Source organism: Podospora pseudopauciseta, assembly GCF_035222475.1.
Source record: "Podospora pseudopauciseta strain CBS 411.78 chromosome 7 map unlocalized CBS411.78m_7, whole genome shotgun sequence".
In the NCBI taxonomy this organism is placed as follows: Eukaryota; Fungi; Ascomycota; class Sordariomycetes; order Sordariales; family Podosporaceae; genus Podospora; species Podospora pseudopauciseta.
The window spans coordinates 1201854-1227045 of NW_026946667.1; the positions used below are offsets into that span (position 1 = coordinate 1201854).

The following is a 25192-nucleotide window of genomic DNA, read 5'->3' on the forward strand; positions in this document are numbered from 1 at the left end:
CGCCCCGGTGCCGTTGACTCGAAGGTTGGCTTGGACTTGAGCTGTCCAAATCCGCTGAGGCTTGCATGAAGCTTCGTCGAGTTCCGACATGTCAGACGGCTACTGACTCACGGCAGGCTTCCCCGGACCGCATCGCCCAATGGCAGCTATCCAGGTTCCTGGGTCGTAGGGATCATTCGCCAAGCCCTGTATGCTCTCGGCTGGCGAGGGGGGGATCGAACTCAAGTTTGCACAACTGACTGTCTTGCCCCCCAAGGCATAAAGTTTCAGGCAAATACCGAAGTGCAAGTGATGCGATGACGTTCTACCTTTTGTGCACAAAGGTGTCCTCTAGTTCGCTGTAATCATCGTCGTTGTCTTCAACGGCTCTGGCCCTGTCTGGGCCGTCCTGTTCTGCCGGAACCAGTTCGAGCGGCGACTCTTCCCGTGTCTCTGCTGCGTAGCTCGGCTCCGGACTGTGGTGGCTGGCCCACGGAGGTGCAACTTCGTCCAGTTCAATCAGACAACCCAGTACGTAATGCTGGGCGTCTGAGAAGAAGAGCGACGGACCATTTGCCATACCAGACCCTAACCACGAGGCCCGGGGCTTGCCACTTGTTTTGAGTCCAGGGAGGTGTTGGGAAAAGTCAACTGATCGAGGCCCTTCTGAGAGAGGGTCCCACACAAAGACGATGCCATTATATTGCTCGCCCTCGCATCGAATGAGAAGTGTCTCGGCAACATGAGGATGCCACGACAGGATGCTGATGTTCCCGTGGAAGAGCAGCACTGCACGCAACTCTGCGGCCTCCAGATCCCAGATCCAGACCGTGCCGGGTGAGTCTTCCAGCCGTGTGGCTACGAGTGCCGACGTGGGATCGAATGAGATGGCCGCACAGCCCGACACAGGCTCTGAGTTGTCCTGCAGCCGGGGCGCCGGGGAGATGACCTGCGTAGTCCGCAAGAAGGTGTGCATGATAGGGCCAGTTTGCGACACGCCGATCTGCTCTTGCCAGACCTATAGAATGCGAGTCAGTTGAAGGCCCCTTCACGTGGAGGTGCGGTGTAGTGATTGCTGTACCCACCTGGAGTGTCTCTGTGGAAGCAACAGACTTTGGATGACGAAGGCGCATAGTCTCTGTTACGGAAGCCATGTTGAAAATGCACACTGACCGACTACAATCGCCAACAGCTAGGAAACGGGCATCGGCTGACAGCTGAAGCGCCTTGACGCCGGCTCCAATGGCGTAGTCTCTGTCCTCCAATGAAGGATTCGCAGGGCCTGACCAGGTCTTGAACAAGTGTCCATCTGACGTATAAAAGATTACTTTGTGTCCCTGCGCAGCTGATTCCCAGACGACAAGCCATCGTCCGTCGGGGCTCCATGTAATTCCCTGGGCATCAATGGTATCAGGAGCCCATGACCTTTGCAACTCTCTGGTCGGATATGAGTGAATGCTTATTAGGTCTTTGCCAGAGATTCTGGAGAGCAAGGCAAGATGACGTGTTTGGGGCCGAAAAGAAAAGCATCTAGAAGCGGACGAAGGAGAAAAAACTTTGGGGGTGTTGATCTCGGCAGACCTAGACGAGGTGAGATCGAACAGAGAGAACTTCAGGCCGTATGACGAGATCACGCAGACCTCGGCATCTGAGGCACCAAAGCCAACATAAGCTGGCTTCGTGCCGGGCACAGAGGCGGTTCGGATGGCAGCATGGAAGCTGCTGTCAAGCGCAGAAACAACGCGAACTTGTTCAGGTCCAGCTATGAGCAACAGGCGTGATGACGGTGACCACTGGAAACCGAGAATGGGGCCGGCAAAGTCCTGGGGCAGTTTGATCACATTGACAACCTCCGGGCTGCGGACGGCTCTGATATGGACAAGGGATGAGAGAAGAGTCGCAATATGTTGGCCGTCTGGACTGGGGACAGAGTGCGATGATGCTATTGGCGGCGTCAGCGAAGCCCTGCGTCCAGATGGTTGACATAGGTATAGCATCATATCACACACACACACACACACACTCACTCACACTTTAGGCTCCTGGAGAACTTCATGTTGATATTCTTCTTAAGATAGAGAGGGAGAATCGAGAGAGAGATGGCCTCACACCTTCCGTCCGTGCAGTATAGCTAGGTAGTAAGTAGTAGATATTATCATGCAACGCGTAGGCAGGTAGCCGGGAGGACCTGATCGCTGAATGTTGCTGTTGCTGATGGAAACACTGCGTAAGCAAGTCGCAGGATGCGTGGCTGCTGCTCGAGCACCAAAGTGGGAAGCAAACACTGCACGGCCGTGAGGGCTGAGCGAGGGAGTATGTACGATTGCTCGTATGGAGATAGCCTATTAACAATCCTGTCCGGAGGTGGTGATAGTGGTGTTGCTTTCGGGACGAGGTACTGGGTACTTGGTCGCGTCGTTGGCTGGGCCGGTACTTTGGACCAAAAAATTCATGAACGCGGCGTGCCTGACGTTCCGTGCCAGGCGACCGGTGGACAGAGGCTGCCAAAAATGGCGGGGACCTTTTCTACGAGAAGCTTGGACCTCTGGTTCTCGCCGACATCCGAGCATCTGGGGCCGGTCCGCAGTGACCCGCTTTTTGCCGAATGCACCTGCTGTCTCTTCACTCTTGTGCCATTTTGGCGGGGGAAGGAGGCGATGAAGGGAACTCTTTCCCCTCGACGGAGTTGCTGAGTCACACAAGGAAATGTCAGTCATCAGCAGCAGCCAAGCATCGTCAAGGGTAGATGCCAGATGCCAGGTCCTGAATCGGCATGCTGGCCTCTCGTTAATCTTGGATACATGTCCCGTATCGATATCTGTAAGATATCTATTGGATCAAACTTGATGTCACTCCGTCACCACTCTCACCCACCAGTCTCCGCGGAGTCGGCGCGGACCGAGTCCACCTCCAGACGGGAACAAACATAACTTGGCCATGGTGCCCCGCCACCCTTCTCATTGTTGCAGAAACACCCTGACAGAATACCGGTAGTAGCAGTCAGTCAGCCTTCAACTCACACTTTTAGTTATTACCTACCTACTATGGGTGCGGTTGCGCGCTGTCTGTCCCAGCGCATCCGGCTCGGGACGCTGCATACGCCAACGACGAATAGAAGGCCCCGAACGACTCCGTCACAATTTCGAGGTGTTGCGTCGGCGACTCTCGCCCATCCCTTTCAAGGGGTCCAGACGTTTTCTGCTTCGCCTGCGCCGTCACCAGCTGTCGACGAACCTCTTCCTCAACCTCCATCATCACACCGACTGCCCCCCAGCCCTGCTGACCGCGGCTCCCGGGTTATTGGACCGACGCCCCCGCCCTCATCGAGCTCTCGCAAGGATCGCATCCGCGAGGCCAGGCCCTTCTCCGATTTCCTCACGGATAACTTCGATCGCCAGCACGACTACTTGCGCATCTCCGTAACTGAGCGATGCAACCTACGATGTCTATACTGCATGCCTGAAGAGGGTGTGCCCCTCTCGCCTCAGAAGGAGCTCCTCACCACCCCCGAAATTGTGATGCTCTCGTCTCTGTTTGTGTCCCAGGGCGTTACCAAAATTCGTCTGACGGGAGGCGAGCCCACTGTGCGGCGGGATATTGTGCCTTTGATGCAGCAGATCGGAGCCCTGCGAGCCCAGGGCCTTCGCGAGCTCTGCCTCACTACCAATGGCCTATCGCTCCACCGCAAACTGGACGCCATGGTAGAGGCTGGCTTGACGGGAGTAAACCTGTCTCTCGACACCCTGGACCAATGGCAGTATCAGTTGATGACGCGGCGGGCGGGATTCAGCGCCGTACAGAAGACTATCGACCGCATTTTCGAGCTGAACCGCGCGGGCGCGGGCATCAAGTTTAAGATCAACTGTGTGATCATGCGCGGGGTGAACGACCGGGAGATTCTGCCATTTGTGGAAATGACGCGGGAGAAGGATGTCGAGGTGCGCTTCATTGAGTACATGCCGTTTGACGGCAACAAGTGGAGCAAGGGCAAGATGTTCAGCTACCAAGAGATGCTGGATCTGATCCGCTCCCGGTATCCGGACCTTCAAAGGGAGGCGGGCCACAAGAACGACACAAGCAAGACCTTCCAGGTGCCAGGCTTTGTTGGCAAGCTTGGGTTCGTCACGAGCATGACCCACAACTTTTGCGGCACATGCAACAGGCTCCGGATCACCAGTGACGGCAACCTGAAGGTGTGCCTCTTTGGGAATGCCGAGGTTTCCGTAAGAGACATCTTGCGAAAGGTGAACGGGGGCGAGCCAATCGACGAGGAAGCCTTGGAGTTGCTGAAGCAAACTGCCCTGGACGGCTTGAAACAATCATCACAGCTGTTGGTACCCAACTCTGAGGAGCTCCTCAACGTGATTGGTATGGCTGTAAAGCGGAAGAAGGAAAAGCACGCTGGCCTTGGCGAGCTGGAGCATATGAAAAATAGGCCTATGATACTGATCGGTGGGTGATGGTTCTCTCCCCTTTCTTTCCGGCATCTGTGCACTGGTTGGAGTTTGGAGTGGGAAAATGGTACATAAAAGTCGTATATGAGGCATGACATACATCTTGAACCACCTACCTACCTCCCCACAACGCTCAGGGCTTTGCTTGTGCTTGGTTCAAACAGGGACAAGTTTGGCTAAGGAGCAAGCGTAGATCCGCCAGCCACGTTTCAGCGGCACCATTCTCGGTGGCATCATCACATCGGTTTCGCGCCAAGTACCAGCCTTACCAACAAGGGACCAGCACCTCTCAGCGGCTTTCCGGTCCCGGGCTCTGGCAGCACTTCTGGTTTCCAGCAGCTACGCCTCTTCACGAGCACATCTCGACAGTTCCGTCAGGATGGCAAGGACAACGATTCCAAAGGTCCGAAACTGACGCATGTCACCTCTTCTGGAGAGGCCCATATGGTCTCGATTTCAGACAAGACGCCCACAAAACGCGTGGCCACAGCCAAATGTACTGTGTACTTCTCGGACCCGGCGGTTCTCAGACTTATCAAAGAGAATCAAATGAAAAAGGGAGATGTGCTCGGAGTGGCGAGGATAGCGGGCATCATGGCGGCGAAACGGACGCCGGACCTCATTCCGCTGTGCCATCCTATTGCTCTGACGCATGCCGAGGTCGAGCTGGCGCCTGTGGAAGCAAACATTGAAGACGAAACCAATGGCCAGAACAAGGGAGGCGCGATTGAGATTACGGCAACAGTTTCTTGTGATGGCAAAACGGGCGTGGAGATGGAAGCGCTCACAGCTGCGTCAACCGCTGCCCTGACAGTCTACGACATGTGTAAAGCGGTCGACAAGGCAATGGTCATCGAGGGCTTGAAAGTGGTTCTCAAGGAGGGTGGCAAGAGCGGAAGATGGGAGATGCCATGACGATACTGGGAAGCTCATGAGATTAACCAACATTCCTCGAAAAAGATCAACCGGCAGTTGGGAAGTGGTGGGAGCTGTAGCCGAGAACGTGGGTTGCGGTTGAGGCTGACGGGAACATGATGGGATGATCCCTCCAACAAAGCACCACCGATGGAAGCAAGCAGATCCGGTTCAACGACGCCATGGTGTGCCCGAATTCAGTAAGGCTGACTGATCGACCAAGTTCTTCTGGCCAAGACATGACAGAAAAGTGACAGCTCTGATCATGATCCAGCTAAAGCCATCGTAGCGGCGGTGATATTGATGATGTATGCGGGGCTATTTTCTGTATCTAGAGACCAACTGCAGCATCTGCCTGTTTGCGTATGCAGGGCATCGACATCGTCTCTGCAAGAGAGAGGCCAAGTTTCTCGCTTTCTCTGGAGTGGTCCTGTTTTGCTTCTTTTGTTGACAGCTCAAAGCGCACCAATGGAGATACATCGAGAGTGAAAATGTTGGCTTCTTTGCTCTTCTGTGTCGTAGCAGACAAGAGCTGCTGAACAGGTCTCCCTACTCCTGTCCCTCCCTTGGCAAAAGAGTCTATCGCTCTCTTGCTCGCGACCAAACTTGCCTGATTCTCATGAAGATACGGGCGTGCCAAGCCTAAGGGCTGACATGTTTATGACGGCGACGATTAACTCCGATATGTCACCCCCACATCCGCAGCCTCCTTCCTACCAAAGCCCCGCTCCACTGTGCTAGACCCGAACCCGCTCCCCCTTCACCGTGGCTTCGAAGCGCGGGAAAGGGAGGGGGATGGGGGCTGAAGGTTGTGTAACATGACCCCGCGCTCACCGGCCACCCCGCCATCAACCGAAGCCGGACCGAAACAATGACAAGCAGTGAGCGAACAGCGAGAGAAAAGCGTGGGCGGCGGGTTGCATCGGAGCTCGCCGACATTCACCCTTTACCGTTGAGAACGCTTCTCACCCACAGAACGAACTTTCGCCCCCCCCAAACTACCTACCTCCAGCAAGACAGCAAACAAGACTACTGCGCGTCAACAATCAACCGGTAGGTTGCTTGGTGGTTTCTGTGTAAGACCGAACATCTGAGTGGCCACGACCCCCCCTGTGGAGAGATGTGGTTGGTCGGGCATGACGTAACAACAAACCTATTGTGGTTAGAAGGCCTATATGAGCAGAGAGAGAGGAGACAAGATGTTGAGAAGACTCAAAATTCCTTTCTAGGTACAGTAGCCGGAATCCACGCCGATGAACAAGCGCCGTGTTTGTTTGGGTGGTGGAATTGAATTACAAATGTGACAGAGAAAAAGACCCAGTGCGAGTCAAACTCCCCGAGGAAACGGCGAAATAGGTAGCCAAGAACATCTCAGTAAAGTAAAAGACAACGTCAATGAGGCAAGACGTCACAAGCAACAGTGGAATGAAATTGCAACTTTCAAAAATCTAGACAATTTAGAGATAGCCTTTTGAATATATACCATCAGCACCTCTATTTTCCAATAACCTGACCGGAACCGTTCCCGCCTCACATCCGACCCTTCTTACCGACCTCGGACTCATCCCTCCAACCAATCACCATTCTGCGATAACCTTTTTTACCTCTCAGCCAATCATTTCCAGGTTATATGCCGTTTCCCGAATTTGATGACCGCGCCGGCTGGCCCGCCCGCTTTCCTATCCACTTCTTGGCACTCTGCTACACAGTGCCCAAACCTTCCAGGTTTTCTCCATTCTCCAAAGGCAGAGCACACGAGCAATCAGCAAGAGATCTCCCTCCCACTGATAGATCGTCCGCCTATTCTCTATCACTCGCATAACCAACCCTCAACTAAAAGCAGATCCTCCATCATCATCAACGTCACACAAACAAATCTTAGCATCATCATCCCCCAGATTCAAACATCTAGATTAGGGAAAAGGATTATTCGCGGCTCTCGCGCGTCATTTCCCCACGGATAACCGTTTCTGGTGCTTTACAAGGGGGGTCCCCAAATGAAAAAGACATACAACATACTATGCACTGCAACGCTGGCCTGCTTAAACGAAAATATGCCTTTAGGTAACAGTTTCGAAAACTTGCGCGGGTAAATCCTTACGCAGTGGATATCATCTTTAAATGCATACATACCTACATACATGCATACATTCTCGTATCGGGAGGCATCTTTATCTCCATCAGGCGAGGCTCAGCTCAGCTCGAGACAACACATGATGGCCGCTGCGAGGCTGACCTGCGCTGAGACTCATAGCATGACATGATACAAGGTGCGCATAGTATCGGTGTGAGCTTATGAGTCATAATGGCGTACGTGATGTGACAGCATTTAGCTCTGATTAGGTTGTAGTTATTCAGCATGTAGACGCATGGTATGTCTCGGGATTTGCCACTTACCCAAGGATCCAGTTACACTATCTGTCAATACATACAAAGCCCCTGTGTCATCTCTTGGCACATTATCAAATAGACTTTAGACCCAAAACAACGAACGCCTGAACGAGGTGCAAACAAAGCAGCAATCCTAATTATTACTTGAATATAACAAACTCCCCCCGTTCAACGGTTAATAAACCAGTCCCAAACTCCCTAGATAAAGTTGACAAAGTAGTCTTGCCCCCCAACCTTTCTTCAAACCCGCTTGCTTGACTCTTCAATAAAGATCTGTCCCATATGTCTTGTTCCCTTTGTTCAGCAATCCACCCCCCTTTCACACCTCGGTATCAAATAAACCGCCTTAACCGCGCCACCCATACCACCCCATTACATAACCAAACAGCACGAATTCTGCTTCTTAGCCGACTTGTAAAACATCTTGCTCTGCGCGCTCAAATCAGAGCTCTTGGCCACCAAGTCATCCAACTTCTCGCCACGTTGCAGGACCTAAAAAAACATAGAAGCACATGTCAGCAGAACATTCTTTTCTTCACCGACTTGATGACCCCCAACCCCCACGTTAGAAAGGGACAACACATACGCTATCAATAGCCTTATGCAACACAATCTTCGTCTCGTCCAGTTCCTGCTGGATCTTGGCGATGCTGCTCGCATTGTTTGCGTCTTGGTAATTGTTCAGATAGTCCTTCAACGCCGGGAAGGAAACATCGCCGTTGTTCTTGGCGGCCTGGACGGTGGATAGTGGGACTTCGGAGAGGAACTGGTCCATGAGCTTGGAGAGGACGCTGTGGGCGGCGATGTGGGGGTAGTCCTTGGTGATGACGACGCCGGCGACGCCTTCGGAGCGGGCGTAGCAGTGGACGACATAGTCTGCAACGCATTTCAACCGCCGTTAGCATACATACATGCACATCTTGTCGGTTTTGGTATCGAAAAGGTAAAACAAAAAAAAAAAGACATACCCTGCTCCTCCACACTCTGCCTCTGCCCAGGCTTTGTCCGCTCCGCCACCGTCTTGCTGATCATGGTCATGAACTTGCCATACTCATCCCGCGTGAAGCGAGAGAACTCGCTGAGCTCGTGCTCGGCGCATAGCTGGATGGCGGGGGACTTGGTGTTGTCCAGCACGCCGACGTAGTAGAGCTTCATCTTGTCTGTTTGTCTGCTGTTGTGTGAAGCCGGTGGTGTAAAGTGGAGCAAAGCGCTGTCTATCGCCCGCCAGCACCGGGATACGTAATGCTGGGAATGTGTGTCGTCGGGGTTAGGGGACCGATATGGGAGGGTTGAGTGTTCGGCCTTTCTCTGTGTGGGCAAGGAACCTGGAAGCGGTGCAAAGGTGGCAGAACGCGGGGGCAGGTGGAGACTCGGGGATGTGTCGTCGGAGCACGGATGAGGCCGCCGGCTGTTGGTTCACTCGGGGGCTCGGTGGGATGTGTTATTGTTTATTGTTTGGTGTCGTCGTAGTCGTGGCAGAATTTCCGTTGTTTCTTTGGTAACGGATGGGATTGAAGGGGTTGCGGCTGATGATGTCGTTGCAGGACTGAACCAACCGCCAGCGCCTACCCTGCCACAGCCAGTCGACCGCTGACCGCCCGTGTGGCCTTGTCCTGAGGCTGGCCTCGGCGAAAAGCTTTCCCGTGCCGGCCGAGGCTAGAGGGCCGCGCTCTCTGAACCTATCAAGATGGTTTAGATGCATATTTGTATTATCACTTGGCATGCAACTGTCCGTTTCAGCAATATGAACTGATGTCCCATGGCTTATCTAGATCTTTGAATTGCTGACACCCAGCCACACACAGTCATATCTTCCCATCCCATAATCACATGTGTTCCTGACCTGCAATCCCAAAAGCTTTGTATCGGCTTTGTTCAAAATGTCCACCATCCGACTTCGAAACCATTGACAGTTCCAAAGTAAAATATGGAAGGTAGGCAACCTGGCTCAGGTCGTATCGTGCCGAGTCAGCGAAACTCGAAGTACAGGCTATCCTTCTAAACGAAGGAGGCAAGAAGCATAGCCGGGCCTCGACCTCATGGAAACACAAGGGTCAAGGTTCATGCGACTGGTGAATGAGCCGGAATTACGTGGGTACGTATCACAGTGCGACTTTGACCTGCCGGGCACGAAAGCTTGGACATCCCACAAGGGCCCCGAACGGTTGCCGCCACTCGTCCGCGCTCTGTTAGTGGTGGCTGTCAAGTTGTCAAAGTTACTGCTCGTGCGAGTCCGTTGCTCTGAGCTGTCGGCGAGGGATAGGGAGTCGTCATCGTATCGTCGTGTTCAACACTACTCATGATAAGGGGAGGCAGTCTATCGCGGTTACACGAAATCTACCTTTGCAGCCAGCGTCGAACAATGCGCTGCCGCCGTTGGGCTTTTAAAAGGCCAAGAAGCACGGCAGCGGAGAAGCAGAAGAGCACTTGCCGTTCATGGGTGTCCTAGACAGGGTTCCAGGGTTGTCTCGAGCGGATGTGCCTTCCTTGCAACTCAACTTTGGGTCCACCGCTCTTTGCCCAGGCCGAGAGATCTGAATGCTCCGTTGCTCCTTACTCCTTGCTCCTTGCTCCTTGCTCCTGGACGGTCCACAGTTGCTGCTTCTGCTTCGGATCCAGAATTAATGGACCCTTCTCACCCATTTTCCCCTCTGTCCGATTCACCAAGCGCTGCCAGATCTCCAAGCGACATGTGGTGTTCGTAATCCATAATAAGAAAGAAGGACAGCCTCTCTCTCTCCCCAGCCTGCCTTTGTTACTCCCACCTTCAGCCTCCCGTTCTGAACAATCCCATACATACGACGGATAGCGACCAACAAGGAAACTTCTCCTGGCTTCTTCCCGCTAGTTGCCAACTGCATTATTCGACCGACCCCCCCCAATATCGATCTTTGTCACCAGCTGCCTCTATCTCCCGAGTGCATATCGACGAAGCTTCGATAAGCACCATTCAACCTTATTTTTCCGGGGTCGAATTACACGTTGATTGCGAAGGCGGCGTACGAAGGGCGAATCCCTTACGACCAGCTTTCCCCAACTCTTCCACGGTCCTCTTGACCCCCACAGTCTGCTGCACCGCATCTCTGCATCAACAGCAATCATGGCGACCGACTTCATAATGCCCCAGATGCCCATTCAGCAACAACAGCCCCAAGCCCACCACTTTTACTCGCAACCGCAGCAGCAGCAGCAGCAACCTTATCGTGCTCAGCAGCACTCTGGCTTTCAGCTGGCTCCGATCGCAACTCCTTATCAGCCTTCCACGCAGCAAAATACCCAGGTGTCGCCGCTCAGCACATCCGGCAACTCGCCGACTTCGCCCAAGAACTACATGACGCGCCAAATCCGGCCGCTCTACGTACCGGCTGTGCTGCGCCCGACCGAGTTTCCATCCAAGGTTCCGGCGCGACCAAAGTCGGAACCTGAGCCTGAGTCTCCTGAGGAGGAACTATTGCGTCACAGCAACAGCTTCATGAGCCTTGGTGGGTTGAGCGGAGGGTTGAGCGCGTCATTGGGTTTGACCAGACGGTCTACTGGCGATAGCGCCAAATACGTCGATGGAACTTGGAATCTGGACCTCTTTCCCAATCCGACTGGCACCCCCACCCGGAAACATTGGAAGGTATGCGACACCCATTCATCGGACCTTTTGCGCACCTGAGATGATTCTAACATTGTTCCTGCAGTTGGACCAGGACGCACTTATCTGTGATCACGCGACCTGCAAAAAGTCCTTCAACACGTTCACCAGAAGACATCACTGCCGGCGCTGCGGCAACATCTTCTGCGGCGCTCACAGCGACTATCAAATCCCCCTTGATCAGGACGCCAACTACAACCCTCGCGGTGTTCCCAGCCGCGCCTGCGCTCACTGCTTCAACCAGTTCAGGGCATGGCGCAGTCGTGCAAACAGCCAGTCCTCCAGCAGGGGTTCATCTGATGGAGGCAACGCTCCCGAGACACCCGTCACCCCTACCGCCGCTGCCCCAGTCGCCGCTATCGCTCCTGGCCTGATGAGGCCCCTTCAAGCTCGCGTGGCCGAGGTGGCACACAGTGTTCCCAGAGACTGGAATTGGAGCACCTTTTAAACGAACGGTCTTTTAATCAGTTTGTTACCTTGTTGCGCCACCCTGAGGAAGAGTAATCAGGCAAATCGCCGACATGAGAGACGACCACAGATTTCACACGTCCACTAGAACAACAAGAGAGAACAGTGCACAGCACGAATCATAGAGAACTTTAGACTTTGTGGGATTCGACAAGTAGGAAATGGAGACACGGCATTTGTCTCAGCTACGGAATGGGGGGAGAACCCTAAAGAGATTTTTTCTTTTCCTTCTGTTTTTTCTATGATATACAGGAGGAAAGATACCCGGTGGTCGGCGATGCATCGACACACATATTTTCTTTGTGAGTGAGGGTTTGAGAGATTTGTTTTTTCCTTTGAGGTGGTCAGACAGTTTTGAGCATGGCCATTTTTCTGTTTGCATTTTGTTGCTGTCGTTGTTTTGTCTCGAGCTTTTGGCTTTTTGGCTCATTCTCATGGGAGTTGGCTTTACATTTTTTTAGCAAGGCGCTCTAGGAGTTGGCTTGTATTTTTTTCATTGAAGCATTTTTGTTTGACTGCATTGATTGGGGATTAATGGGGGATTGCCGGCGTTGTGTTTATTTTACTTTGGGGTTTTGATGAGCTGAAGAAGAATATGGTGGGTGTATGTGAGTAGTAGTTGTTGGAGTGGTGTGGTCCTGAGAGCTTCAGATGTTTTTACCGGTTCTCTTTAGAATGGAGGCTGGTTGTTAATACAATGTTTTTTGAAGGCGCAAAAACTACATTTGGTTGTGGTGTGTGTGTTGTCGTGAGATGCGAATGTGCTCTATGAAATTGTTGTTTGCGTTGTGGGTGGTGGTGCTGAACCCCTCCCAGCGACGACGGCAACACCGGAGATCTCGATCAAAGTGCGGGGAATTTGGGTTGATGCAGTCAGTGACTAACCCCTCCTCGGATCTTATCGATTTAGTTATCGTAAAGTAGTACCACCAAAACATGCCGAGACCTGGGGTTTTTTTTTCAGCTTCATATTTTTTTGTCGTGTGTTGTATTCCGACTCATAAATCAAATTTCCATCCAATCTTTGTTGTTTTGGTCTGTTGTTGGGGTGGTTTTCGACGTCATACACACATCTTGATTACAGTAAGAAAAGTGAGTGAGCCCCAACATATTACACTGATGAGCTGTATGTATGTACGGAGTAAGATGCAAGTATATACCGTACTCAGATCCTCCTCCTCCGAACATTCCGGTCCCGAGTCTCCCGAGTATTCTATATGTCCCTCAGAGAGTACATAATCCACTTGCCAGAAGCTGTCAGAAGATATTGTGCCTACTTCCCCTACCCTCTCGTGGTCAACCATCAATTTCTCTTCGTCACGAACGCCACATGTTTCCCACAAGTCAATGGAACCAGGTATGTTTTTATATAATTCTTTATTTCTTCCAAATATTGCCTCCCTTGATGCCTTCCTTCCCTTAAAAATTCCCAGTGTTCCCTTTGCTCTTTTGAAACCCAGTGTCAGAAGCATTCTTCTATCTTTCTCTCTTAAAAGAACTCAAAAAAAGAAAGCATGAATGATCCCAAAACCCCAATGAATGAGAGACCGAAAAGAGGGCTAATATATACAAAGTTGAGAAATGAGCCGAAGCTCATCTCCAATACCCAAAAAGAAAAGTCGCTAAAAATTCCCGACCCAACACCGGTTTAAATGCTTTCGTTTTGTCGTTGTCTCTTTTCTTTTTCCCTTTTCCCTTTTTTGTTCTCGTCTTGTCTATGTTCTTATGGCAGAGTGAAGCACGATTCTAGCTGCCCAAGACATACACCGCTTCGCTATGCTGGATGAAAACACTCTTCTTTCAAGTGAAGATCAAAAGATGTGTTTGCTCCAAATGTGGCATGCCTACAAGGCACTTGTGAACCATGCCGATAAGCTCTATTCATCTCGTCGTACTCCATCAAAAACAATCTAGTTTCTGTTGCGGAGGACACGACCGTTCTTGCCCTTCTTGGCAGCACCCTCGTTGCTCTCGCCATAGACCTCACGCTCAACGTTCTTGGCAGCCTCCCAGCCGGCCTTCTCGGCAATGGCGACGCTGTTGCTAAGGCGTCTGTTCTTGACGTTCTTGGCGGGGGCGTTGCTGCGGCGGAGGTAGCTCTCGATGAAGAAAGAGACGAAAAGGTAGGTCAAGGGGGTGAGGTAGAACACGTTGAGCCAGATGGCAAAGGTGGTGCCACTGGAGGTGATGCAAGGGGTGACCTGGCGGCCGAAAGAGTTCTTGATGCTGCCAACGAGACCGGCGGAGGCGTTGGCCGCGGCAGAAGCGCTGGCAGCGGCGGAGGAAGCAGAGACAGACTCGCCAGCCATGACGGGGATAGTGTAGTAGATGAAAGAGTGGATCATTGCACCGGAACCACCGACGAGGAACTGGGTGATCTGCATCGAGGTGAGAGAGCGCTTGATGAACATTGGGACGCGGATGTTGAAAGCGGTCACAGTGTAGTAGGTGTACTAGAATACGGTCAGTTTTCCTGTTCGTTTTCTGTCATGTTTTGGAGTGAAGCTTACCATCATGGCGTGGATGAAGGAGTTGAAGAACACGAAGATCCAAATAGGAACCGACATGTAACGCATACCAGCCCACATGCACATCATGGCACCAGCGTGGTGATAGGTCTGGAGGGTCGAGCTGAGCTTGCCCTTGGCGAGGATGATGAGGGTGTCAAAGACCTCGTAGAACTTGCTGAGGTAGAACAACCAGCCGTAGAAAGCAAGACCCTCGTTCCACATGCGGCCGGCAGCATAACGGCTGGGTTCAGCGCTGGCGACCATGACGCCGTCAGCGGTGAAGGTCTGCCAGGAGCCAGCGGCCTCGTCCCAGAAGATAGCGTTACCAGCACCACTTTCGCCGTTGATCTGGCACATGGAGTCGAGAAAGCCAGAGACGCCAGTAGGGCCCAGAGGGCTGACAACAGTGCGGCGGAGAGCGTTGAACATGCCCCACCAGGTCCAGGCGGAGTAGACGGCGAGGAAGATGTTGTGGGCGATCACGAACCACTTGAAGGGAAGGGTCTTGCTGATGCCCCAGGGCTTCTTGCCCGTGGACTTGTTGTAGGCATTGAGGAGCTTGGCCGAGACGGCATAGACGGCGGCGATGGTGAGAGGGACCTTGGGGTCGAGGACGGCCTGGTAGATGTGGTCGGGGATCTCGAAGGGAGGAGCAAAAGAGGTGGTGCCGGGCGGTGGTGGGGGAATGAAGCCGGCGTCTGCTGGGGGAGGGAATTTGAAGAGGGACCAGTCGGGCAGGCCCAGGGCAGCGGAGTCGAAGGAGATCATTGTGGGCGTCAGTTGATGTGTCTGGTGAACTGACAAAAAAGAGGAATCGAGTGATGGTGAGCAGTTGGAGTGAGGGAGAACACGCGGCGGGCGGGCGGTTCGTTTTGTTACCCACGACTGCTTGCTGTTGCTCTGCTTTTCCCAACGTTTTTTTGCGATCCCGCCAATCTGCACGTCACACTGACAGGGGTCCTTACACACAGCGGGGACCACTTTATGAAAGTGGAAGAAAAAAAGACAGGAGCAGCACGAGTCGAGAACCCCCAGCTGGTGCGATAGCAAGAGAGGAGATAGGAGTGCCGGGAAAGAGCTCGGGATTTCTCTTGTTTATTATTATGTTTTTTTTTTGTTTTTTTTTGTTTTTTTTGGCTTTTTACTTTCTTACCTAGGCCGCCCTGGGTTGGCATCCAGCTCCAGCTGGGAAAGGGAGAGCCAGCCAACAACAGATCGGCCATCAAGGGTCTCACATCTTGACGGAAGAATGTCGCCCTGCCGCAAGCCAAAGGGGGACCCAGCGAGCCAGCGGCACGCAAACTGGCACTGCAGAATGTCACCTTGAGAACCTAAGGCACTAGCGCTTCAGGGTCCCAAGGGTCTGGAGATGCCTGAGAAACTCAAAAAATGGAGAGGCCGGTGGCGGCGGAGGCTACGAACGACAGGCGCTCATCCCGCCAAACCCAGCGATGCGATGGCAATTTGCAATGACAAGTGAAGGTTCGGATGATGCGGATCTGGACAGTGGAGGCAAGATCGAGCAGGCACCGAGGGACAAGTGGAGTGAATCTCGAGCCCGGGCTCGATCCAGCCTCCTGGCACGCTTTCCCTTCAAGGCTCTAGCCGACTGCGAGCCGAAAAAGCGGGTGCTTCCAGACGAACGAGATGCCGCCGACCAGACATCCCAGACATTGATGTCCACAAAAGATGTGTTGCGATAAGATACTGACCGATCACATGTGATTTTGGACCCTTGCTAATGGGATGAAGCTGGAAAAGTCGCGATGCGAGTCTGGAAGACTTTCTCATCAGGGTTCTCTTGTGTTGCCATCCCACCAATTTGTGCCAGATGTATCTGCCGAGGTGCCTATTGCGCACGTTCTATTCGTCAATTCAATTCAACAAAAACTACAAAGACAGGCCGCCATTTGACCGCCCTCCTCCCCACTCATCCCCAACACTTGCTGCAGGAGCGCACAACAGTCTTTCCCGCCCGCTTTTCCGGGGCTCTGCATGGACGCCCACTGCATACGCAAGTGTCAAGGGCGGCGGCGAATCCCTTGGCGCGTTTTTCGTTTGAGATGGAATCCCGTCCGTCCGCGAAAAGCTTCATCAGATGTCAAACTTTGGGACGACCCACGCCACGAACCAGTTCATGAGTCGCGCCTTCCACCAAATCCGTAGTCCGTACACGAACCTCGAGGTCGAGGTGTTACGGTCAGAAGAAAACACCGGCAGGTGTGCTGGTGGCGCCAATATGGAAGACACTGATGAGAATAGCACAGAAAACACTGGGTTGCAGATCTCTATGGGTTGATTCAGCGCCGCCACTTACACAATCAATGACCATGCGATCGGCAAGCAGGGGATCTTCTATCAGACGTCTGCCAACGGTCAAAGGCAAACTATGAGATAATAGCGGCTCCGTGACAGCACCGGCCGGTGGCCCGGACATTGAAACCGATCTCCGGGTCTCCATATCCGGCGCCGTCTTTGACCGACTTCCGTTGTTGAAGTCCTCGTTATCTTGTCCTGCTCCACATTCGGGCCGGCCCCACGCTGTTCTGACCGATGTTTTTATTAGTCTATCGACGAACAATGAGGCCTTCCATTCCAGCTGTGCCGAAAACCGATGTTATGTCACAGATGACAATATCATCTTGATGCGGAATGGCACTTATCAGCAGCCCATTGAGGCTCATCAGCCATTGTTCTGTGTTGGATACCTATTCGTTTGCATCATATCCCTCCGTCCAATAATGTACATGAGAAGGCAAGAAGACGCACCAACGGACGCACGAACGTAGAGCAACGGCGCTTCCACTTCTGGGTCTCTAATTTGCAATGTCAAGGCACCCCTCAGACTTGCTGTCAAAATGTTGCGTGCGTGGTGTCTCGAGCTGTGTTTGAGAGTCTGATCATGGACCCTATCTGCGTGTAATTCCTGCGTTCTGATTGGTCCAACCTCAGGGTCTGAATCGTAAAACGGCAGATGCTGGTCTGTGCAGCCATCAGGGTCTCTTCCTTTGAACTTTTAGCTGATGGCGAAAGAACACAAGAGGTTCTAGGTTGGTACAGTGCTGCTCAAATGATGAAAAGGCTCCGTCTGGGCTATGGGAAACGAGGCGAGTATTCGACTTATCAAGTTTACATATACGACTTTGAGCTGGAAGTCTATGATATTCAAGTTGAAATCTTATGGCAAACGCGCGCCTTCAGACAACTGAATCATCGACCTGCGGATACAAGACACTGAATCGTCTCACCACTACCGTGCTCTGATCGATTTAATACTGACTGGCATCTTATCAGTTTCGCCAAGACTCGTTTCAAGCTCAACTACAGCACGCCGCCACCCCAGCCAAGCCTATTCTCATACTAAACACCATGTGTTTCTCTCACCACCACACTGAGCTTGTCGCCTGGTGGTCTGACTTCTGAGAGAAGGAGATATTTGCAGTGTCCACTCGCGCTCTTCAACCTCGTCCTCCATTTGGCATCTGAGAGTCATGAAGTTGGGCACCACAATGACGCAGTTCTCAAAGCTGAGATAGTTGATATGCTTATAAGTATATATTCCCAATACGAATACGATTTTCCTTGTTCAACCCCAAGCTTGTCGAGATACTCACACATTTCCTCCATATTGCCAGACGGTTGGCTGTTCACCTTACCCCAGCTTGCTTGGGTACAGACGCCCATGTGGCTGCTATTCTATTCTCTCATACGCCTTTTTGACAGGACGTTCGCTGAATTGCCAAAAGGCATTGCTTCATTTCATATTACTTTGTAATTAATTCTCAACATGCATTTTCGACAAACACTTACAGCCCTGACAGGCTTGGTTTCGTCAGTGGTAGGAGGTAAGTCTTCCAAGCCCTGTACTTGTTCAAGCCCACTTGCTGATAGATAACAACAGCGCCGGCCCCTATTGACCACAGCACAACGTCAAGGGGGAAGCTCAAGAACGCTACCAACGATGAGAAGCGATCTCTTTTTGACACCATTCTTCCTCCCCTCGGGAATCACAACATCATCCTTCCTGGGGCAGGTCTCAATGTTCTCATTGGCAGCGCCATCAGCCAACTTGCTCGGATTGCTGAGCTAGAGCTGGCGGCGCTGATCGGATCACAATTCGCCTTGGCTATTCAGCTTGAGACAATCAAAACCAACATTCGTATCAATCATTTCAGGGCCCAGTTCCCACACGTGGTATGTTCTCTTCGGTACTACTCAAGTGTGCTACTAACTTCTTCCCCCCAGAACTGCGTCATTATTTGTGTAACAAACGTTCTAGATCAACGAGATCCAAACAAAATCAACAACCGCTACCTTCTCAACCAGCTCCGTATCGACAACGGCTTCCCAGACAAGGAGCTACTGATCATGGTCACCGACTCCCAGCAAATGACCATTGTTCCTACCCCCACACCAGTGACGGACTTTTCCCAGAACCCAGTCAACTCTGTCATTCCAGACCTAAACCTCAGTCCAATCATCATCAACAACAACAACTTGACACAAGCAGACACCCCTCCCTCCTCTCTAACTGACACCACCGCTTCCCTCGAATCGGAATCAACCCTCTTCCCCACGACCACCACCCTCCCAGACAACACAAACAACGCGGCCCAACCGACCTCTTCCCCCATCTCCCCCAGTCCAACTCAACAGCCAGCCTCCTCCCTCGATCTCGGCTCTTTGATCCAGCCTACCCCCTCACCCCAACCCCGTGGCAACTCCCCTCGCCAGATCAACCTCGTCAACCTCCCAGCAGACCTCTCCTCCCTCCCCAACAACGACAACCTCGATTTCACCCACCTCCTGAACCAATCCCTCCTCCTCCCCTTCGGCATCACTGCCCCGACGTTCGGGTCATCGCTGGGTTTGGTGCTGGCAGACCCAGCAGCTATTATTTTGCCAGGGCAAAAAGAAATATTTGTCGACACGCTGGCTAGTCTGCAGGGTAATTGCCTTGCTTTGCAGTTGGGCCTGGGGAATACGGGGCTAGGTCTGGGGGGGGTAGGGTTTGATGGGCAGCTGTTTGGGAGTTTGGAGGAGTTGGTTCAGGCGGGAATGGGGGTGTTGGTCGGTGGTGGCGGTGGGTTGAATCTGGGACAGCCGGTGATTCCGCCGGGGGTTATTGCTGCGAATCCGGATTTGGCGGATGAGGGGGGTGTTGATTTGGTTACGACTGTTACAGAGGAGCTGGGCTCGACTGAGAGTGACACGGCTACGTTGACGGATGTTTTGATGGGTACAACAACCACGGCGGAGGATGTGGCGACAGGGACGGATACTGCTACTGTTACGGATGGGCCGACGGCCACTGAGGCGGGTGTTGCTACGTCGACGGAGGGTGAGGTTGAGGAGACTGCTTCTGCTCAGGCTAGGGTCAGCAGGAGGAGGAGGGCATAGATTATGTCGGGCTTTTTCTGTTCAAGGTGTGTTTATGAGTCCATGATATGACGAGATCTCGGTGTTGGGGTGGGCTTGTGGGCTGTCTGGCTTCAGTTGACCAGATTGTACATATCGTCATTCTTTTGAATATAATTATGGAATTTACTCATCCGCTTTACCTTTGCATTACTCTTGGATGTCTCTTTCACGTTGTATGTAAGGCACATGATGCGCGTATGTAAGATCCTGTTGGATAGAAATGCCCCAAGATGAATGGTACAGTCTTCTTGAGGCATGTGCTTTCTAACCATGATATAGTATCGTGAGATGCAGAAAGATTTCGACGAGATGTGTTTGAGGATATCCGCAGAGGTTGAACTGCGAGGCCCTCGTCAAGTTCCAGGGACACCAAGTACCAAGGTCACAGCTTCCGTGGGTATGATCTAAGGTAGCTCAGTTTCCCTTCAACAGGACGTTGTGTTGTTCACGTTGGTCTTCATATCGAATGAATTAACTGGGAGAAAATCGGCCGGGCTAATAACAATGATGATGATAGAATGAATCCATAATTGGCCAGTTCTTTCAGGATGTCATGTTTGCCAAGACTATGGGACTCGGAGAGAAGTATCTCCTGTGTAAGAGGTTACGTAGTTTGAACCAGTTGGGTTTGTTTGTGCGACATGATGGCAGGTAAATATCGGTTGAGGAACAACATGTGACGCTTTTTGAAGAGAACCAGCTTACATCATGATACCATCTGAAATCCTCTCTCAGCCATGAACATGTACCCGGTTTCGGAGGGCATGGTGAGACGAAATGCCACCGCAGAGGGATTTAATGGACTCGCCTGCCGCTCGGATTGCCCCTCAATCGCAACCCTTTTTCTGCCTCGCGGCCCGTTTGAATCGCAACGGATTGCCCCGCCGTTGCAATTGCGCTGCTTGCCCCCAACCGCCATGGCATGTAAATATTCAACACAGACAGGGGGTCCGAGAACATATTTATCAAGGTGTCACAGTAAACCTCAAAACACCCACGCTATTCGATAGCAAAAGAATTACGTCTCCATTTACCCCGGAATCTACTTACAGCTGCCAAGTTTTCTTGTTACCGTACGGTAAGCATTTCCCACATTCAGTGACTCAGGCAGACCCCACCACAAAACCCCGCGCTCAATTCGCCTCGCCTCAATTCAAGCTGCCATTGAAGAATCGCAAAAACAACGACACCTGAAGTGTTTCCCCTCTGAATCTCCCCAACGACTGAAGCAAGCAGTGTTGCCTACGGAACGAATCACCATGCCGACTACCATTATTCTTGGTTCCCAATGGGGTATGTCAATAATGTCAATTTCGTCTGGACCACCGTTACGGCCAGACGAAAATTTGCGGTCGGAACTGTCGCTAACCCTAACCCTTGAACTGTAGGTGACGAGGGCAAGGGCAAGCTCAGCGATATCCTTTGCCAGAAGGCCCAGATCTGCGCCCGCGCTGCTGGAGGTCACAATGCTGGTCATTCAGTTGTGTAAGTCACTCAATGGTGAACCAATTGCTGTTGTGGAATGAGTTCCGAGTTGCTAACGGAAACGGTGCTGTTTGTGTAGTGCCAATGGCGTTTCGTACGAGTACGGAGATACCTCTATGCCCCTGACTACTACTATTACTGCTATCCGACGACGCGCGAATTGACACTTGTGTTTTCTGCCAACAGCTTCCACCTGCTCCCATCAGGCTTGATCAACCCCAACTGCGAGAACCTCATCGGCTCCGGCGTCGTCGTCAACGTCGAGGCTTTCTTCAAGGAGCTCAATGCGCTCGAGGAGAAGGGTCTGAAGCACGTCCGCGAGAAGATCCTCATCAGCGACCGCGCCCATGTCAACCTCACACTCCACGCCGCCGTCGACAGGGCGGAGGAGGCTCAATTAGAAGGAAACAAGAAGATTGGCACCACCGGCCGCGGCATCGGCCCATCATACGCCACCAAGGCCAGCCGGAAGGGTATCAGGGTTCACGAGATCTTCAAGGAGGCTGTCTTTGAGAAGAAGCTGCGCACTCTGGCCGAGGGGTATAAGAAGCAGTTTGGCGAGCTTTTCGAGTACGACGTTGAGGAGGAGATTGCCCGCTTCCGTGAGTACAGGAAACTGCTTCCCAACTTCGTCTGCGACGGCCCCAACTTCATCGATCAGGCCCAGAAGAGCGGACGGGACCTCTTGATTGAGGGTGCCAATGCCCTGATGTTGGATATTGACTATGGCACCTACCCCTACGTCACCAGCAGCAATACTGGTTTCGGTGGTGCCGTTACTGGTCTTGCGCTCGACTACAAGCAGATCAAGGAGGTTATTGGTGTCGTAAAAGCTTACACCGTATGTCTCTCTCACCATCATTCAGATCTGAGCCATGTCGTGCTGACCCCCTTGTTAGACCAGAGTTGGTGGTGGTCCCTTCAAGACCGAAGACCTCGGTGAAGCCGGCACCAAGCTCCAGGAGATTGGCCGTGAATGGGGTGTTTCTACTGGCAGGAGACGTAGGTGCGGCTGGCTCGACCTTGTCGTGCTGAAATACTCTCAGCTCATCAACAACTACACATCGTGGAACTTGACCAGTATGTTGTTTTCATAACACAAGGGTATTTAGTTGGCTAACAATTCCTCTCCAGAGCTCGACATCTTGGACACATTCCCTACCATCAAGGTTGCTGTCGCCTACAAGGACAAGGAGACTGGCGAGGTCATCGAGCACTTCCCCGCCGACCTCGACTACCTTGACACTCTCGAGGTTGTCTACAAGGAGTTTGAGGGCTGGCAAACACCCATCACCTCGGTCAAGACCTTTGACGCCCTTCCCGTGCAAGCACAGGCGTACGTCAAGTTCATTGAGGAGTTCACTGGTATCCCCGTGAAGTGGATCGGTACTGGCCGTAAGTTTCCTGTTTGAACCCCTTATCTGTCTACCTAGAAGATGCTGACATGAGACACCAGCTGCGCGCGACGACATGATTTATCTTTAAGCAAGCAAAGCAAGATGTCTGCTTCGGCGAGAGTTTGCGGAATGTTTGGAGAGAGTGTTAGACTCATAGATTCCCCTTTTCTTTCTGGCTTTTCTTTTTTTGGTAAAGAGAGAGGAAGGGAAGGGAGGGTTTTGCAAAAAGAAAAATGATGGGAGGCAACGGCGTTACCTCCCCCCCACCCTTTTTTTTTAATCCTGTTTGTTTACTGTTACATACCTAGGGTACATAACCTTACCTTACCTTACAAAGTCATGGCGTCCCTGCGGAAACTGTTTGGGGTGGCGAGAGGCTTTTAGATATCCTTTAAAAAATACCCTGGTTTAGATTGATGATGGTCTTGGTTGGCTTTTTGGTGGTTGTGTTGTATGGTTGTGATATACGATTTAAGCTCAAGAACAGATGACCACGGAACATTTTTTTTGGTAACTCACACACGGTAGATATTCTCGTATTTCGTCTTTTTAACACACGTAGTTGGTATGCCACAAGGTCTTCAATTTTGCACATTGCGACAGCTTCACCACAAACCTGATGAAAGCTATGTAGGTTGACGACTGGTTCAACGACTCTGTAGACGAGCCGTAGCCTCCGGTAGATACCTACTGACCTAGCTATATCTTCGTTTGACCTTACCGTCTCCACATTGGCCAGAATTATGGCCTCATGCGAAGCAAATTCTTTTCTTTTCCACATCTTCTGGCCACGGATTCACCTCAACCTAGGTTACCTAGTTAGCGACGGAAAGAGAGGCTTGGGGAAGCTAAGATTAGGGTATTTGGTGGCGGAAATCTTACAACGCCCAGCCAATCTTAAAATTCATCCATCATTGATAAGTTTTTGCTCTGGTAGAAAATTCCCCGAGTATGGTTCAAATATTTGATTCATTCGTAGTGAAATCGATCAGAAGAAATGGCCGCCATTTCAGAGCATCCCTTTGTCTCGACGGCAGACATTGTGGCCGAATCGAGTTCATTGAGTTCTTTGGGTCACCCTACTTTGTTCTCAAAAGACTCCGAGTTGACCCCCGTTTCGGAGGTTATAAGAAGAGAGAGGGCGTTGGCGTTGAAGGTCAATTCTCTCGATGTTGTGAGAAGTTATATCCCCAGAGGGAAAATGGACGATACCAGGCAGGTTCTAGAGGCCTTCGTTCAGGATTTACCTCTTGAAGGAGGTAGAATTCTTATGCAGGAGATTGTGGACTCATCAGCCACTCCCAAAAAGCTGCTGCAGTTGAGGAATTTTTTGGTGGATGCCATATTGAAGCCAGGCAAGCCAGTTTCATTGGTGTTCATCAAGCAAATTACTAACGTTTATACCCTATTTAAAGTTCGGCATTGCGGCAACCTAGTCATAACAGACGGATTGGATCCTGACTTCGGAAACGAAGTGAACCGCCATATGGCAGAGATCGAGAGCTCTTCCAGAAATGAGCAGGCAGCTCTTCGAACTTCTTGTTTGAAGAGAGATGGGCACCGCTGTGTACTAAGCGGGTTCTATGAAGAGCAATTCTACAAAAAAAAACTGTCCGCCCATGAGCAGGTGGGGAAGGAATGGGAACCCCTCGCCGCGTCACATATAATCAATCCCGTTCGCCCTTGGGGAATTTGACGAGAGCAATGCCGAAGAGGTGAGTGTAGTGACCCCGTTATCAATATGAGTATTTCAACCCACGTGAACTCGCCTATAGACACGCAAAACGGCGATCATCTGGTGGGCAATTTGGAGATATTTTGGAACTATCAACCTACAACACATGCGGCCAGAAACCATCAAAAAGCCAGAGAACGCCATAATGCCCACTCAGTTCTTCCATGACGCGTTTGACAAGTTTCAGTTTGCGTTTGAACCGAAGCCTGAGGTAAGCTAAGATACCTATGAGAGAGAATACCAGTAATCACGTCTCGGTTGCTAAGAAGCGGGTGATAGCCTCATTGTTACCACGTACATATCTTCGGCGACGGTTATGGCCGCGGGACGCTGTCGAGAGCCCCTCAAACAGTTACTTTCAAACAACATGACATCTCAGCGCGTGCTCCTCCGCTCCCAGACCCCAATTCGTTGAGAGCCCATTATGTCCTCTGCAAGATATTCAACGTAAGTCAAGAGCCTACTTGTGTATAGTCTCTACAGCAGAGGCCAGTAAACAACAGGAACAGATACCAGTTACCTGAACTACCCTGACGAAACAGACCGAGCAATGCCTGAAATGGGGCTTAACAAACAAGATTGAAGAGGCCTCAGATTGAATGAGAGCTACACTAGACTGATCTGTGTTTATGATTAGACAGAATCAGGAGTTGAACTGCATGTTTCTGCCGCGATAAACAGAAGAATCATTCATGTATTGGTGGCTAAAGAAAAGAAATTCTAGCTGTGCACCCCTTCCCCCCCCCCCCCCTTTTTTTTTTTTTTTTTTTTTTTTTTGCTAACCTGGCATCCCTCCC

General features: G+C 51.7%; 8 protein-coding genes across 8 annotated transcripts; 5 read left to right on the forward strand and 3 right to left on the reverse strand.

Annotated features, from left to right (window-relative positions):
- Nucleotides 1-304: 304 nt before the first annotated feature.
- QC763_706870 (uncharacterized protein) lies at nucleotides 305-2419 on the reverse strand (the record flags this gene model as incomplete). The annotated part of the gene is made up of 3 exons (XM_062915677.1): nucleotides 2011-2419; nucleotides 1065-1921; nucleotides 305-997 (listed from the first exon to the last, which is right to left on the reverse strand). The coding sequence occupies exons 1-3, from the start codon at nucleotides 2033-2035 to the stop codon at nucleotides 305-307; spliced, it is 1575 nt and encodes a 524-aa protein (XP_062761665.1). The 5' UTR covers nucleotides 2036-2419.
- Nucleotides 2420-2642: 223 nt separating this feature from the next.
- Nucleotides 2643-5923, forward strand: QC763_706880 (uncharacterized protein). The gene is made up of 2 exons (XM_062915678.1): nucleotides 2643-4431; nucleotides 4627-5923. Exons 1-2 carry the CDS (start codon nucleotides 3024-3026, stop codon nucleotides 5346-5348), a joined length of 2130 nt encoding a protein of 709 aa, XP_062761666.1. The 5' UTR covers nucleotides 2643-3023; the 3' UTR covers nucleotides 5349-5923.
- Nucleotides 5924-7848: 1925 nt separating this feature from the next.
- Nucleotides 7849-9376, reverse strand: YKT6 (palmitoyltransferase). The gene is made up of 3 exons (XM_062915679.1): nucleotides 8708-9376; nucleotides 8326-8615; nucleotides 7849-8231 (listed from the first exon to the last, which is right to left on the reverse strand). The coding sequence occupies exons 1-3, from the start codon at nucleotides 8892-8894 to the stop codon at nucleotides 8112-8114; spliced, it is 597 nt and encodes a 198-aa protein (XP_062761667.1). The 5' UTR covers nucleotides 8895-9376; the 3' UTR covers nucleotides 7849-8111.
- An 807-nt stretch (nucleotides 9377-10183) lies between these two features.
- QC763_706900 (uncharacterized protein) lies at nucleotides 10184-12561 on the forward strand. Its single transcript, XM_062915680.1, has 2 exons — nucleotides 10184-11361; nucleotides 11426-12561. The coding sequence occupies exons 1-2, from the start codon at nucleotides 10840-10842 to the stop codon at nucleotides 11825-11827; spliced, it is 924 nt and encodes a 307-aa protein (XP_062761668.1). The 5' UTR covers nucleotides 10184-10839; the 3' UTR covers nucleotides 11828-12561.
- Nucleotides 12562-13184: 623 nt separating this feature from the next.
- Nucleotides 13185-16195, reverse strand: QC763_706910 (uncharacterized protein). The gene is made up of 2 exons (XM_062915681.1): nucleotides 14358-16195; nucleotides 13185-14300 (listed from the first exon to the last, which is right to left on the reverse strand). Exons 1-2 carry the CDS (start codon nucleotides 15123-15125, stop codon nucleotides 13758-13760), a joined length of 1311 nt encoding a protein of 436 aa, XP_062761669.1. The 5' UTR covers nucleotides 15126-16195; the 3' UTR covers nucleotides 13185-13757.
- A 1949-nt stretch (nucleotides 16196-18144) lies between these two features.
- Nucleotides 18145-19757, forward strand: QC763_0105740 (uncharacterized protein; the record flags this gene model as incomplete). The annotated part of the gene is made up of 2 exons (XM_062906453.1): nucleotides 18145-18202; nucleotides 18259-19757. The coding sequence occupies 2 exons, from the start codon at nucleotides 18145-18147 to the stop codon at nucleotides 19755-19757; spliced, it is 1557 nt and encodes a 518-aa protein (XP_062761670.1).
- Nucleotides 19758-20625: 868 nt separating this feature from the next.
- On the forward strand, nucleotides 20626-23235 carry ADE12 (Adenylosuccinate synthase). The gene is made up of 7 exons (XM_062915682.1): nucleotides 20626-20719; nucleotides 20758-21071; nucleotides 21167-21263; nucleotides 21450-22104; nucleotides 22163-22343; nucleotides 22398-22658; nucleotides 22720-23235. Exons 2-7 carry the CDS (start codon nucleotides 21038-21040, stop codon nucleotides 22746-22748), a joined length of 1257 nt encoding a protein of 418 aa, XP_062761671.1. The 5' UTR covers nucleotides 20626-20719; nucleotides 20758-21037; the 3' UTR covers nucleotides 22749-23235.
- A 1305-nt stretch (nucleotides 23236-24540) lies between these two features.
- QC763_706935 (uncharacterized protein) lies at nucleotides 24541-24994 on the forward strand (the record flags this gene model as incomplete). Its single annotated transcript, XM_062915683.1, has 3 exons — nucleotides 24541-24606; nucleotides 24675-24842; nucleotides 24938-24994. The coding sequence occupies 3 exons, from the start codon at nucleotides 24541-24543 to the stop codon at nucleotides 24992-24994; spliced, it is 291 nt and encodes a 96-aa protein (XP_062761672.1).
- Between the last annotated feature and the right edge of the window lie 198 nt (nucleotides 24995-25192).

What these genes read in the sequence shown, in the direction of transcription:
- QC763_706900 (XM_062915680.1), top strand. Translation starts at nt 10,840, where the DNA reads ATGGCGACCGACTTCATAATGCCCCAGATGCCCATTCAGCAACAACAG. An exon ending in CCACCCGGAAACATTGGAAG is followed by an intron (nt 11,362 to 11,425) that starts GTATGCGACACC and finishes TTGTTCCTGCAG; the next exon opens with TTGGACCAGGACGCACTTAT.
- YKT6 (XM_062915679.1), bottom strand. Translation starts at nt 8,894, where the DNA reads ATGAAGCTCTACTACGTCGGCGTGCTGGACAACACCAAGTCCCCCGCC. An exon ending in GCAGAGTGTGGAGGAGCAGG is followed by an intron (nt 8,616 to 8,707) that starts GTATGTCTTTTT and finishes AATGCGTTGCAG; the next exon opens with ACTATGTCGTCCACTGCTAC. An exon ending in TGCATAAGGCTATTGATAGC is followed by an intron (nt 8,232 to 8,325) that starts GTATGTGTTGTC and finishes ATGTTTTTTTAG; the next exon opens with GTCCTGCAACGTGGCGAGAA.
- QC763_706910 (XM_062915681.1), bottom strand. Translation starts at nt 15,125, where the DNA reads ATGATCTCCTTCGACTCCGCTGCCCTGGGCCTGCCCGACTGGTCCCTC. An exon ending in CCTTCATCCACGCCATGATG is followed by an intron (nt 14,301 to 14,357) that starts GTAAGCTTCACT and finishes ACCGTATTCTAG; the next exon opens with TACACCTACTACACTGTGAC.
- ADE12 (XM_062915682.1), top strand. Translation starts at nt 21,038, where the DNA reads ATGCCGACTACCATTATTCTTGGTTCCCAATGGG. An exon ending in AATGCTGGTCATTCAGTTGT is followed by an intron (nt 21,264 to 21,449) that starts GTAAGTCACTCA and finishes TTCTGCCAACAG; the next exon opens with CTTCCACCTGCTCCCATCAG. An exon ending in CACATCGTGGAACTTGACCA is followed by an intron (nt 22,344 to 22,397) that starts GTATGTTGTTTT and finishes ATTCCTCTCCAG; the next exon opens with AGCTCGACATCTTGGACACA.
- QC763_706880 (XM_062915678.1), top strand. Translation starts at nt 3,024, where the DNA reads ATGGGTGCGGTTGCGCGCTGTCTGTCCCAGCGCATCCGGCTCGGGACG. An exon ending in TAGGCCTATGATACTGATCG is followed by an intron (nt 4,432 to 4,626) that starts GTGGGTGATGGT and finishes GAGCAAGCGTAG; the next exon opens with ATCCGCCAGCCACGTTTCAG.